We start from the raw sequence: 14,048 nt of genomic DNA, 5'->3' as shown, positions 1-14,048 counted from the left end.
AGTGTGGTGCATGATCGAAAATTATGTGTGCTACATGGACAACATGAACCATTGTTCAGTGTAGGACGTCTGAAAACTAGTTCGTGAAAGACGAGATCTCATGGTACAGTGTAATCGGGCTGGCTTCAAAGTCTGTTTAGATAACGTTTCGTCAAATTTGATACATTTCCATCTAGGAACCATGTTCTGTGGACTTAGTGACGTAATCGAAATCGTTCCACTTGACTGGTTAAACTCTGCTAACCATTGTAATGTAAATCAATTTATGAATGACATTAGAAAAAAGTATATGGGATTAAGATATACGCTCTGAACTCGGTCTTGCTATGACAAACGCTCTTGCATTTACACCGACCATAAATGCCAACAAGACAGTTCACAGCTGAAAGAATTATACACATGTACCAGCAATAGAATTCAAGCGGCCATGATACCGCTAATTCTTGCCAAAGCATTTTTCTCAACGATGAAAATGTACCGTGATCATATTTTCCCCTTCCTTTGATATATTCAAATCGCATATCAATTACATAATTACTTTCATATTGGAAATTGATGGATTTTTTAATGAAATAAGGTAATCGTTGATATTTTTCTCAGTCATACGTAGTTTCTTTGGAGACTCCAACACGTTGGGCAGGCAAGTGGAAGTGTATGTCTTAGTTTGTAAACCCTTTCAACGTGCTTATCGACGTCCGGGCACATTGTCGTAGGCACGTGCACGAGATTACGTGCAATGGCCAAAGAGCCACCATAATCCTGTCGGTTAGTTGTCTTCACGAAGAACGCATCGTTGGCATATGTGTTTAGAATAGCTTTACTGGTCTTCCTATTACTACTTGAATGTTTCTTGGTTTCTTGGCTTTCACTAGTATCTTTGGCCCTAGCATTTATTTCACGACACGTCTGAGCAGCCAACTTCATCATTTGGATTTCATCATTGGTGACGTCAGCAGTGTGGCTTATATTTGGAAGAGCTCGCCTTGGACGGCGCACTTTTTCCTTTACCTTTTCTGGACTGACACTGCCAGGAATTGCATTTCTCCTTCCCAAAACATGCTCCATTCTTAAAACCAGAAAGAACAAAAATCTTTGAAGGGCAAATAAAATCATATATGCAAGATGATGTGCATCATTTGTTCAAAGCAAATTAGGCTTTGGTTTTATATTCAACTGAATGATGACTGGTTTAAATTATTTCAACGCTGATTTAAGCAATGCGTGATTAAAAATGGACATGCTCCGTAGAATTCAAAACTTCAAATACATACCTTGTAAGTCTTCACAACTATCTTTTCGAACACCTGCATAAAATGATTTCACGTCAATTTCAAATTATGTTTGTGACGTCATATTCATGGTACATCATGACGTTTGACGTCACAATGACAACGACACGATGATACGTTGTAATCAATAACCATTGTGATTCACTATCTTTCTCATGCTCACTCTCGAAGGAGAATGCGACTGAAGTTCAACTTTAATGTTTAAGTTCCGCAGCTGGAGTGAGCAAACTGTTATCGTCATCATAATTAAGGTCAAGCTAACTCCATTAAGTACGAAGGACCGGTGAGCTTATGCCAATACCGCGTCGTCTTTCGTCTGTTTTTTGTCAATAACATTTTTCTGAAATAATCGTTGCGCATGAAGGACTTTGCCCAAATTTGGTCTGAGACGTCATCGGGTGAAAAGGAATCACTTTTTTTATAGATTTATATAAGCCTCACGTAGGAATGATTTGAATTTCCTCAAATTTGGTCAGAAACATTCTTACATTAATGGAATTCATTTTAATACACGGAGGGCTCGATCCCCTGGGGCAAGAGGAGTATGACCCTTTATAGGGGGTCCTTTTTAATAGGAATGTGAGGATTCTGTCTCGATTTGGTCAGAAGCATGAATTGTTTGGCTGACCACGTAGGAACAGAGGGTTGGGGCCAAACGGGAAGATGTGTGTTGTGTGCTTAGATGTTTAGAATTCATTATCGTTTAGTCTTGGTGAAGCAATTTCAGCCAAACAAAACAAGATGAGCGAATATAAATATCAGTAAAGCACATCTACAAAACGTAGTGAATCTTTACAGCGAAAGTGTTGTAGAAACCACGAAGGGAAAAGACTTGTTGTACAATGTAGTACTTTGGTAACATTAGCTGATTCCGTTTCTTCAGTGTCAAGATTATCGCGATGTTGGGGTTTATACAGGGATACAATTAAAACAGGTCGAACCTGTGGTGAAACCAAGTACCTAGTCTACGTATAGAATGATAAAAATAAAAAGTTGACAAAATACAATGTATATTGTGTCTCATAGTGACATGTATTACGAGATAGCGTTTCCGTCTGAAGCCAGCGAATATTGACACTACTTTATTACAGTTGAAACATATCACTATGGTTGTGCTTCATTCCAATATAATAATATTTTACTTTCACTGCATATATCACTCTAGAATATATATAACATTCGTCTGCCAGTAATTTATATCACTACAACATCAAAACATTCGCCTGTCACTGAATACGTCACTACAACATCAAAACATTCGCCTGTCACTGGATGCGTCACTATAACATCAAAACATTCGACTCTCGCTGGATACGTCACTACATCACAATATTCAACTGTCACTGGATACGTCACTAAAACATCACAACATTCGCTTGTCACTGGATACGTCACTACAACATCACAACATTCGCCCGTCACTGCATACATCACTACAACATCACAACATTCGCTTGTCACTGGATACGTCACTACAACATCACAACATTCGCCCGTCACTGCATACATCACTACAACATCACAACATTCGCTTGTCACTGGATACGTCACTACAACATCACAACATTCTACTGTTACTGTATACGTCACTACATCACAACATTCAACTGTCACTGGATACGTCACTACAACATCACAACAATCAACAGTCACTGGATACGTCACTACAACATCACAACAATCTACTGTCACTGGATACGTCACTACAACATCACAACAATCTACTGTCACTGGATACGTCACTACATCACAACATTCAACTGTCACTGGATACGTCACTACAACATCACAACAATCAACAGTTACTGGATACGTCACTACATCACAACATTCAACTGTCACTGGATACGTCACTACAACATCACAACATTCTACTGTTACTGTATACGTCACTACATCACAACATTCAACTGTCACTGGATACGTCACTACAACATCACAACAATCAACTGTCACTGGATACGTCACTACAACATCACAACAATCAACAGTCACTGGATACGTCACTACAACATCACAACAATCTACTGTCACTGGATACGTCACTACATCACAACATTCAACAGTCACTGGATACGTCACTACAACATCACAACATTCTACTGTCACTGGATACGTCACTACATCACAACATTCAACTGTCACTGGATACGTCACTACAACATCACAACAATCAACAGTTACTGGATACGTCACTACATCACAACATTCTACTGTCACTGGATACGTCACTACATCACAACATTCAACTGTCACTGGATACGTCACTACATCACAACATTCTACTGTCACTGGATACGTCACTACATCACAACATTCAACTGTCACTGGATACGTCACTACATCACAACATTCAACTGTCACTGGATATGTCACTACATCACAACATTTTTCAACTTTTGACAATAGATACGTGCAGGTCACTTTGTGATTACATGTGATTGGCAATAGATTCGAGTATATCACTGATTGATTCCACGAATTTGACAAAAAGATAGGTGTATGTCACGGTTTGATTCCACGGATTTGACAAAAGATAGGTGTATGTCACGGTTTGATTCCACGGATTTGACAAAAGAAATGTGTGTGGAACATTGTCTTCAGTCATGCCAACTCCATACGTGTTAAAAGAATCTTCAATAAGATTCAAGATGAAATGTCTATTTTAAAGGTGGATTTCAGTCAATGACCTTTAAATTAAGATTGGATGTAAGTACTGGCTATTGTAAGACCAGCCATATTTAGTAATGACAAAGTTCAAAACATCAATGGTTATTTACAATTTATTCTGATTTTACACTTCCTCACCAGTACATTTTCAGCCACAATAAATAAAAGTGTAACAAGGAAACACTAAAGAAAATGACACCAACTATAAGGAGAGGGAGACTATCATTGAAATGCTGGAAAAATAACTGATTTATCATGATAATCACACTGACTGGTATAACATTCCACACTGTAGGTTACTTTTTCTACATCTATTATTTCTGAGTTAAAATGATTCGCAACAGCATAGAGCAAATATTATATGAAGAAAAAAACTATTTTCTACAATTGCATTAACAGAAATACATCTTCATCTACACAGAACTTTCAAAGCAAATTACATGATGGAAATAGGTTAGCAATAAATGTTAAATATAGCATCATGGCACCAAATAGACTTGACCAAACTAAACAAAACAGGAGTAGATAGCAAGTTATGATAATAAATATCAAGTAAGATGGAATTAGTTGTCAAGCATTAAGTACAAATTCCCATCAGAAGATACATATGTATGTTTAATGCCCCTATAAATCCTGTTGTTACTAGTATGACCTGACTGATAAAAACTATAGGATGGTACAACACAACATAAAGTGATTCTTATACAAGTAACTACAATCAAAATTACAGGGCAAAATGTGACTTTGTGATGCCAGAAGCAATAATGTTCCTAAAACAAAGGGGACAGGAACTGCACTGCATGAACTGTACATATCATATGTGCTGATACAGAATTTATAGAATATATTACCAGAGCAAGCATATTATTTCATTACATCCTAACCATAACAGTATGTGATATTTCCAGAGTGATGATAAATGAAGAAATTCTTTTGAAAACCTCTATGTAAATGTACCTTCACCTTTTACACAGTACAACATTCAAACACTTTGGAAAAAGTGTTAGATACTGACTTCTTGCAAGAAAAGCTGTATGAAGTTTTTCAAAACACAAGTAAAGTTACAAACTAACTGCACTCTAATAAATTCAAGCTTAAAGGGATATCCTGGTCAAGTTACAAAATTCCTAGCTGTTCTGTACCTCTTAGAACTCATTTTAATGACATTTAAATCTTAATTTAACCAACAAAATATACTACAATGCATCTGATTTTATACAGAGTATTGGGTAAATACACAAGTAAGTTCGCTGTTCACTAAAATTTCTCCTGTGGTTACAATTTTATTACTTCAAAAGGATTATTTTATGTTGATTGCATAATATACACAAAAATTTCCTTCCATTCCACTAATAACAATGCAAACTTGTGATAACACGATCAGGGTCACACAAACATTTGTAAATCGAGCTAGCTAGATCAATAAAGAATTTCCATGAAGGAAAAATTGTGTTTATTTAAAAATGAAGAACATAAGTACAATTTTCTTGTGATGAAATCCTAATTTGTGCAGAATATCCCTTTGTATTTATATAAACTACAAGTAGTGAAAAATATGAAGAATTTATTTGGTCAAATAAATACCGTACCTATGTAGCAGATAATGATAAATCACTCTTACACAATTTCAGACGTCCTCGTAATATTCATGATTTTGATGAAATGAATAGGAAAAAGTATTCATCAACACAAACATTCTATTGAGCGCCATGAGAAATAGTTTCATTCATCCTTATGAAAACAAACATGTACAAGTATCATACAGTTAAATTATATAAGGCAGCCTTACCTAATATAACTCTGACTTTCAAACCTAACTGATCAACCAATAGGCAGTAATTAGGATGTTCTCACATACCAGTACAATCATATGACCTAATCATCTCATCCTCACAACAAAAATCACACTTCTTTCTCGCATCAAATAAAATTTTCAGAAACTATCAAAAATCATAGCTCAACTTTGGTAAAGCAATACCAATTTATTTTTAAAAGCACTTCATTCAAACATTCTTAAGATATTTATCAAGGGGAAAATTGAGGATATAATACAAGGGCTAATTTATACTCAAATACCAATTTCCCACAAAAGTCAAATTTCTAAATATATCGGGGCTTAGGAAGGCCATGGCCCATTATATGTCTGGCCAAGTGTGAGAAGAAAATAACCTGTTGATGGTCTAGCCTTCTGCATCACTGATAATGTGTATACTGTTATCTTTGATACGCTTCAGCAGTGATTTATGTAATGTAACTGGTATGTAGAAAACATGTTATTTCTTTCCTCAGTTTTTTAGGGGGGAGATTACCGAATTCCAAATTGCCCCTTACTACATAGTATGTATGTAATGTTCATCTAAATTGGTACATAAAGAGAAAAACTAACATAGAAGATAATATAAACACTTCTAAATAATTAAACAATATCTTCATTAATCTTTCTCATGGATGTTTAGAAAAAGTGCACTTATTCAGACTGTTTGAACTATATTCAAAGAAATACCAGATGTAGCTTTACCTGATGTAATGTTTATTTCAAACAATAGTTAAAAATCAATGAAATACCAGATGTAGCTCTACCCGATATAATGTTTATTTCAAACAATAGTTAAAAATCTTGAATAGTGATGGGACAATGATCAGATATAATAGATTAATAGTTTAACCTTATATTATACAATGATCTGAAGCGGGTATCAGGGAAAATCCTGATATTGATTAATTACATCGAAATGACTATCTGATTTTAACCGATAATCAATTATGGATTTTACATTATTTCTCATTCCTAACCTTAATGTAACCACCCCAAAGTCAAATGTTAACATATATTTATCACATGTTCTTGTTCTTATAAGATACATATACGAAATACTTTTAACAAGCTGTAAATCAGGAATTAACAGTCTTAATGTGTTTTTTTTAATATCTTTTTAAAGATATCAATCAAATATTAATCTATTAAAATATTAATCTGTTTTCAATTTGTAAATTTTGAAACCGACATGCATGTCAATATCATTTACATTATTTTTGTTTAGTTTTTTTAAGCAAGAAAATGTAAACTACAGGAAATGAATAAAGCCAAAATATAAACCACCAGAAACAACTGTTTACCAGATAAAGACTATCTTGTTAATGGTCTCGATTGCAGTTCTATCCTCAATGATATGAGGAAATGCACACTACTGGCAAGCCAGGAAAGATGTGGTAGTTTGTCCAAAAAATTGCCCAAATCCCTTTAAAGTAACACTGTTGAGGAAAAGATCCACTACTTCCTGATTTACAGCCAGTTTGCTGCCTTAAGATGATGCTATGGCCTATACCAACTTCTTGGCCTCAAAGAAGCTCTTGAGATGTCTCATTTGCCAGAAACCAGTAAGGAGAAGGATCAGAGTCTGAGCAATAGACCACCACAATACCCTCTGATTAGTGCTCTCACTTGTCTGTCTGAATCGTTCCTCTCGATACTGAAAAGAAGCAGAGTTTTTGATAAATCTTTAAAAAGTACTATGGCAACTATGAAAGGAACATTCAGTTATGATTTATCATAATTATAAACAGAGTACCTTGATATTACAACATTTACATCTTCAAAGAACAAGTACTACTTATAACAGGGACTATTATATATGTCCCTCAAACACCCCTCAGTGATAATTGATGTACAAAGCATTCATTATATAAATCAAGATTGATAGGAATGTGATGTGTTGAATTTCACCACATTAGTCATCTGTGTGAGGCAGACATTTAGTCCAATAAGAATAACCTCATCATTGTCTTTATCATGTCAAACAACACCTATGTAACACTTTTCATTGATAAATCAGAAAATGGAGTGTTCTATCAATGTGTTACTGTTATCAAATAATACCTATACACCAATTTGCTGGAAAACTGGACATCTAAATTTCAACCAATCAGAAGCCACCATGTGGCAGCCATCTTGTCCAATTGAAAAATGAATGTCACCATTATTTCTGTTGTAAAACTGCCCCTATCTATCAATTTTCATGGAAATCAGATGATATCTGAATTTCAACAAATCAGCCACTATGTGGTGGCCATGTTGTTCAAACTGAAAAACAAATGTCACCATTATCTAAATTTTGGCAAAATTTCTCAGACGACATTTTGACTGGTCAGTTGACCTAATGAAAAATGAAAAAGCTCTTGCACACTGCCTCTCATAAAAGAACGCTCATGTAAAGTTTCATTAAATTTCATCCAATCATTTTGAGAAATGTGTTAGAAACCTTGACAACAGAAGAAAGTTAAATAAGTATTTGTAAATTAACCTGAATTTTCATGTTTATGCTCTTAGTGATGATATACCAACTGATCCGTGCACTATCTCCATTATTGCTCAAAGCTCAGCGACATACTTTTTTTTTTTTTCAAATATGTTTTTCATTTATTAACCTCCTCCTGTCAAGACTATTAAGTTTACTATAAAACTAAATGTTTCACTGACAATCTTGATTAATTGCTTTCTGTTGTCTGTTATATCAACAATCTTTGGTCAACATAACCACATCTTAAGAAAGGGTGTGACTTTTATTCTGATGCAGCTAATATGTGGATCAAAAAGAAAAAATTGTTATTAATTGGTTCTGCTGCTTATACAAAACCCCGGAAATAAGGTATTTACCAAAATTGTTGCCATACGTTATATATAAAAAATGTATATCATATATTAATCAAATTTCAAATACACTGATAAGTAAATTTTCATCAAAAAGAAAAAGAAGAAGAAGAAATACGCCTTCTCCACTAACCCCTCCCCCTACCCATTTCATTTGGGGGGAAATAATTAGGAATATAGATATTCACAGCATTTGCAGACTTATTGGAAAATACCAAAATGGTCTTCCATGGGAAAGGTTGATCCACAGATCATATTCAATACAAGAATGTTTGTCCTATGTACACCTTTACAATGGTTTCAGATGTGTCATACTTTAGCCATCTTGTTACTCACCCTCTGGTAGTTCTGTTCCTTTGTGATCTGTTCTACCTGGTCTAGAAGCTGACGGATTCTTAGTTGGAGCTCAGAAAGTTTGTCCTTGGCTTGGATCTGAGAGTAATCCACAGCATGCTCTCCGACTTGTATGTCAAGATGTACTCTCTGTTTAAAGAAGATCCAAGGATTACTATACACATAATTTATATATCAATACAAATGCATACCATACATAAGTACTTTGCCTTGTATTTTCAAATAGCTTGGACAAAATTTTGAACTCTTCATGAACTTGTTGTATGAAAATCAAGCAAACACAGATGAGCTGAGTAGTTTATTCCTACCAGTTGACCACTGGAGAACCACGCTGTTGAGTTGGAGTGAAGACAAACCACATGCTCTCCAGCAAGGTGAGATGTAAATGTGAAACGTCCTTCAGCAGCATAAGTCTGAAAAGATACATCAGAATCAAAGTTTCAATGATACTATATAGTTACCTATTTTCCATAAATCATGATTAAACAATCTCTTTTCTAAACTGCTTCTATTTTTTTCTTTTTTTGGAGTTTGTACAAGTAGAATCTTTTAAAACAATAAAAACTTGTGCACAATACAGTATTATAGACTTATATTCTTGTCCTTCACTATAAAGTCCAGGACATATCAGTAGACAGACCCATGGTAACAGTACTGAATCAATATTGGTAGTTAGAAACAAAAATAATAGCGATGATTTGAAATGTTATTCCAGTGATGTTTTTAGTCATCTTTTGGAAGTTCAATTCACATTACAAAACGAAAAAAAAAAAATTAAAGTACTCTTTTCATTCAAACACTTATTTCTATACATACTAAGTTTATGGAATTTATAAACTTAATGAAATTGCACTTCTGCAACTGCAATATATATATTATTCAATTTCCTCTAAATATGAATTTTAATCTAAGGTATCAAAAGGTAAGGAATTGAGTTAATGAAACTATTACATGTTTACAGATTCCAACACATTCATTAGCCAAATGCTAAAACTTTTTGACAAGATAATGCTAATGTTAACTGTTTATGGACATGGTCATCTGAAAAAAATGTTATCATTTTCCTGAAAATCATGCATTAAAAGCAATTATTAATTTACAGAAGTTCTTTGAAATCAGACAGGTCTACAACAAAAAATTGCAATGAAACATAAATCAAACAAAAATAAACATCTGAAAGAGCAGCAAGGAAATATACATGTATGCCAGTATTGAAATGATAAACCAACCACCCAGAAAAAAAACCGAGTGGACCACAAAAAAGGATCACTTTGATACTTCTAAAATTACACTGTATTTCACAATGCCATATGGAGACCAGAAACGTAAAAAATAAAAACAGAAAAAAATGTTTCAATATGCTTGTATATACATTAGTACATGTTCAGGGTACATGTAACTGTATTACAACAAGTAGCATGAAACTAGCTAGCACATGCAAATACAAAAATTAAATTCATACTTTCTCATTGGTGAAAAAAATTAGGTCAATAAATAAAATTAAATTTCAAGAAATCTTTAAAATATTATCTATCAAAGAGAAAAGATGACTGTATGTAGATAAATTATTTATGTAAGTAAATATATACATACCGGTACATTATTTACAAAGCATGCATTGATTCATTCATTAGCTAACCATCACAAATTGATCCAACTATATCTAGTATCCATGTACATAACAATAAGTCTGCTAATCCAGAAACAATAAATTGAAAATAAGAACAGAGAAAAAAACAACACCTATAGTCTATGACTTCTAAGACTGTTACATTTTATATACATGTCCATGGTTTAAATATTACAAATTGATCAATCAAATGATAACTCAAACATTCAAAAATTTGTACTGGGATCTATTATGTCTTGTTTTCAATGGTTTTATGTATAATTTACTTTTGAAAGATTTCCTCAATAAACGATGCATTTAAAAGTAAGTAAAATAATGATTCTAATCCTTCATTTGTAATAATGTACATGCACTGTATGATAATGTTAATTATCAGCATAAATTCACAGAACTTTGCTACATATCAGTTATTCATTATCCATCATATTAAAGATGTTAAAAAGTAGGGCGGGGGGGGGGGGGGGGGGTATACATGCAAAGTAGTAAAACTCCTATTACAAACAAGAAAGAAAAAAAAGCAGTTATGGTCTCCATATGTTTTGCTGAAATTACAGCAGAACTCACCCTCGATAACACTATTTCATGGTTTGGGTCTCTGACCTCAACAAACATCCCCAACCCTGGGGCACTGGGCATGTAGTCTTTCACAGTATAATCATACACTTGTACTTTGTAGTTACCTGGAAATAAATTCAATATTTTGGCTTTGAAATGATTCTTCATCTCTACATCAAGCTTATGAGCTTGTATGTTTGTTTATAGTATTACATGCTGCTCTTCAAGGGTATTTGTCAAGGTCTGACTAGCTTTATAAATCAAAGCAGGGGGGTGAGTTACATATAACGGTGAATAAAATCTGAATTGGAGAGGATTGGACCACGTTGTCATCTTTTGATGACAAAAAATATATACCTGAACAACATATATCATATCTTTTAGGTTACTACAAGATTTAGTAATTTAGTACATGAGTATCATCAATGATTTATAAACAATGTGACCTTATTCATCAATTGCTAATGAGACATTTAACAAATATTCCTGAATTTGCAGCAAGAATACTAAACCTAAGACTTTGGGTCCAAACCGCTTACCCTCGACATCACAACTTTATCTTCAGGATCTCTGATCTCTACGTGCATTCCTAATCCATATACAGTTGGAACATAGTCATTTATATTGTTGTCTAGAATCTCAACTTTGTAATGGCCTGAAACAACAAATTTAAAATGCATCCTACTTATAAATCAACAACCTACTATTAATTAATCAATAACCCTTCATTTCAATATCCTGATTTATATCATTTAGAATATTTATTTTTGAATTTTTTTTACTCAAAGAACGATGTCAGATTCAGGTCAGTTGTCTGACCTATTCACAACTGTTGACAAATCTGTCATGCTCATCTAAAATGTTAATAAAGAAAATTGACCTACCATTGCCACTGTATTAAACAGTGAGTTGGTAGTTCTTTGATTTATTGTTTCTGACACAGATCGTTGTTTTGAACCAGCTCTGTGGAGCAGTGGGTAGTATTTAACAACTAAATAAGTTAGTTAAACAACAACTGATTTGCCTGTGTCAGACAGGTGTTATAAGCAATCTATTGTTTGTTAGTATGTTTTTTATAAATTCAAATTGTTCATTTGTAGCTCAAAGTTCAGTTACAGTATGCATCAGGTATTGTGGTACTGGAACACTTTGTGGGTGTAGAGTGCCTACTTGGTGCAGGGAATTAATCAGTAAGTTTAAATTGGGTGTTTCACCTGGCCAACACCCAACTCAAGTCTAGGGAATTATAATTATACAATGAAGGTTTACAGCTGGAGGTTGCTGTGGTGGTCAGTCTACATATTACACATATACATGTGTCAAGTCAGAAAGAAGCACAGACTTACAATCCCCAAATACAAATGGTAATTAACAAAGGTTTGAATTTGACTTATATTTAGGTTTCCCCCACATCTCTGTAGCCTACTTTTGTGCAAATAAAGTTATTATAAGTGCAGGATCACACAGACCACATTTGCTTGGTATTCTATCTGGAGGAGAAAAAAAAACAAAAACAAAAAAACATGGTCTAGAGCCCAATTATGGAATGCTGATAGAAATTCAATAATCAATAATTGCATCATATGTGTCCCTATGATGGATATGTATTTATTGCTAATTCTATTATGCAAGAATTAACACATCCAGGTGGCTGGATGATCAGTCATTTTTAGAAACCATTCACTTTTCACTTCTAAGTATTTAAATTTCTTTTAATTCAGAATTTAAAGAAAAATTATATCTGCCTTGATTACAAATTTTCTTTTGTAGGCTCTCCTACTTTTTTCTCTGCGTCAAAATTATGTTTTCATGTTTCATCTTACTAACTGGTTAAGACCTACAACAATATCGCGTTTGGTATCATTTTTAAAATCAAAATGTTCCATCTATTCTTGCTGTTCCGACAATCCGCAATATTCGATTCATGGCTTTTAGGTGCACAGTTTCACTGTACTTCAGTTAATGGGATATTTCATCATGTTAATAATATAGCAGACTTTTCAGAAACTCTGTTGCAAAAGTTTACAAGTTTTAACTACTCAAAACAATTTCGGACAGGTTGGCTATATTATCATGGTAGTCATTGTCTAGATGAATTTCCAAAACCCAGAGCATAACAGCATAATAACAAATCTGTAGTAAGATAAACCTCACGGATAAAGTAGGAACTAGTTATTACAATCGGGATATTAAACACGCTGCAGATAAACGCAGCAGACGAACACATCAACGTCAACGATGTAACGTTGACAGGTGGCATAAATTGGGTGCCAGTTTTTACATTTGTTGAGATGTCCTTACCCACGACCATAGTTTCATCTGGAATTTCTTCAATAAAACATTTTTTCTCTGTTTCTCCTATGTGGAAATATAAGCCTGATACGGTAGAAATGGAAACTAGAACAGCAAAAATGCTACAGACTACTGCTTTGCCGGCCATGGTTGCGATGAAAGGAAGTGACATGTCACACATGCGCATTGGGAGGACACGTATTTTTTATTCTTGATCAACTAAACGTTTGCCCAAAATAATATTAAAGATACAAGAACCGTTAAAAAGTTTAATTTTGATCCGTATTCGATCATTTATAATGTATTACACAATATAGTGTTTTCATCAATTTGACTATTTGTGATGAGAACCCCCTCCAAAAATACAATGAATTATTTACATCTTAAATCGTTATCTACAGTGTATCACTCCCGAACTTGCTATAGACCCAGTCTGGGAATGTATGAAAGAGGAAAGAAATTGGGCCCAGTGGAAACATCTCTGGCTTTACTGAACCATGAAGCCCCCATCCCCCTTTTCTAGGTTATTATCAAACTTGACTTGCCTAAGCCCCATTCACTTCAATGCTGACCGATATGGTCAGGGCCATTTTTTTCGGCAAGTGAAAAG

General features: G+C 34.1%; 2 protein-coding genes across 2 annotated transcripts; both read right to left on the bottom strand.

Moving 5' to 3' along the window:
- Window positions 1–600: 600 nt before the first annotated feature.
- Window positions 601–1,065, bottom strand: LOC132552694 (uncharacterized). The gene has a single exon (XM_060216886.1). The coding sequence runs from the start codon at window positions 1,063–1,065 to the stop codon at window positions 601–603; it is 465 nt and encodes a 154-aa protein (XP_060072869.1).
- A 2,993-nt stretch (window positions 1,066–4,058) lies between these two features.
- LOC132552686 (transmembrane emp24 domain-containing protein eca-like) lies at window positions 4,059–13,587 on the bottom strand. Its single transcript, XM_060216878.1, has 5 exons — window positions 13,448–13,587; window positions 11,686–11,801; window positions 9,270–9,374; window positions 8,944–9,090; window positions 4,059–7,429 (listed from the first exon to the last, which is right to left on the bottom strand). Exons 1-5 carry the CDS (start codon window positions 13,584–13,586, stop codon window positions 7,280–7,282), a joined length of 657 nt encoding a protein of 218 aa, XP_060072861.1. The 5' UTR covers window position 13,587; the 3' UTR covers window positions 4,059–7,279.
- Between the last annotated feature and the right edge of the window lie 461 nt (window positions 13,588–14,048).

This window comes from Ylistrum balloti, unplaced genomic scaffold (assembly GCF_031769215.1).
Source record: "Ylistrum balloti isolate Yb309-2 unplaced genomic scaffold, AGI_CSIRO_Ybal_v1 Utg370268, whole genome shotgun sequence".
NCBI lineage: Eukaryota > Metazoa > Mollusca > Bivalvia > Pectinida > Pectinidae > Ylistrum > Ylistrum balloti.
The sequence above is the reverse complement of the archived record's forward strand: the minus strand, read 5'-3'. Positions and strand labels throughout refer to the sequence as shown.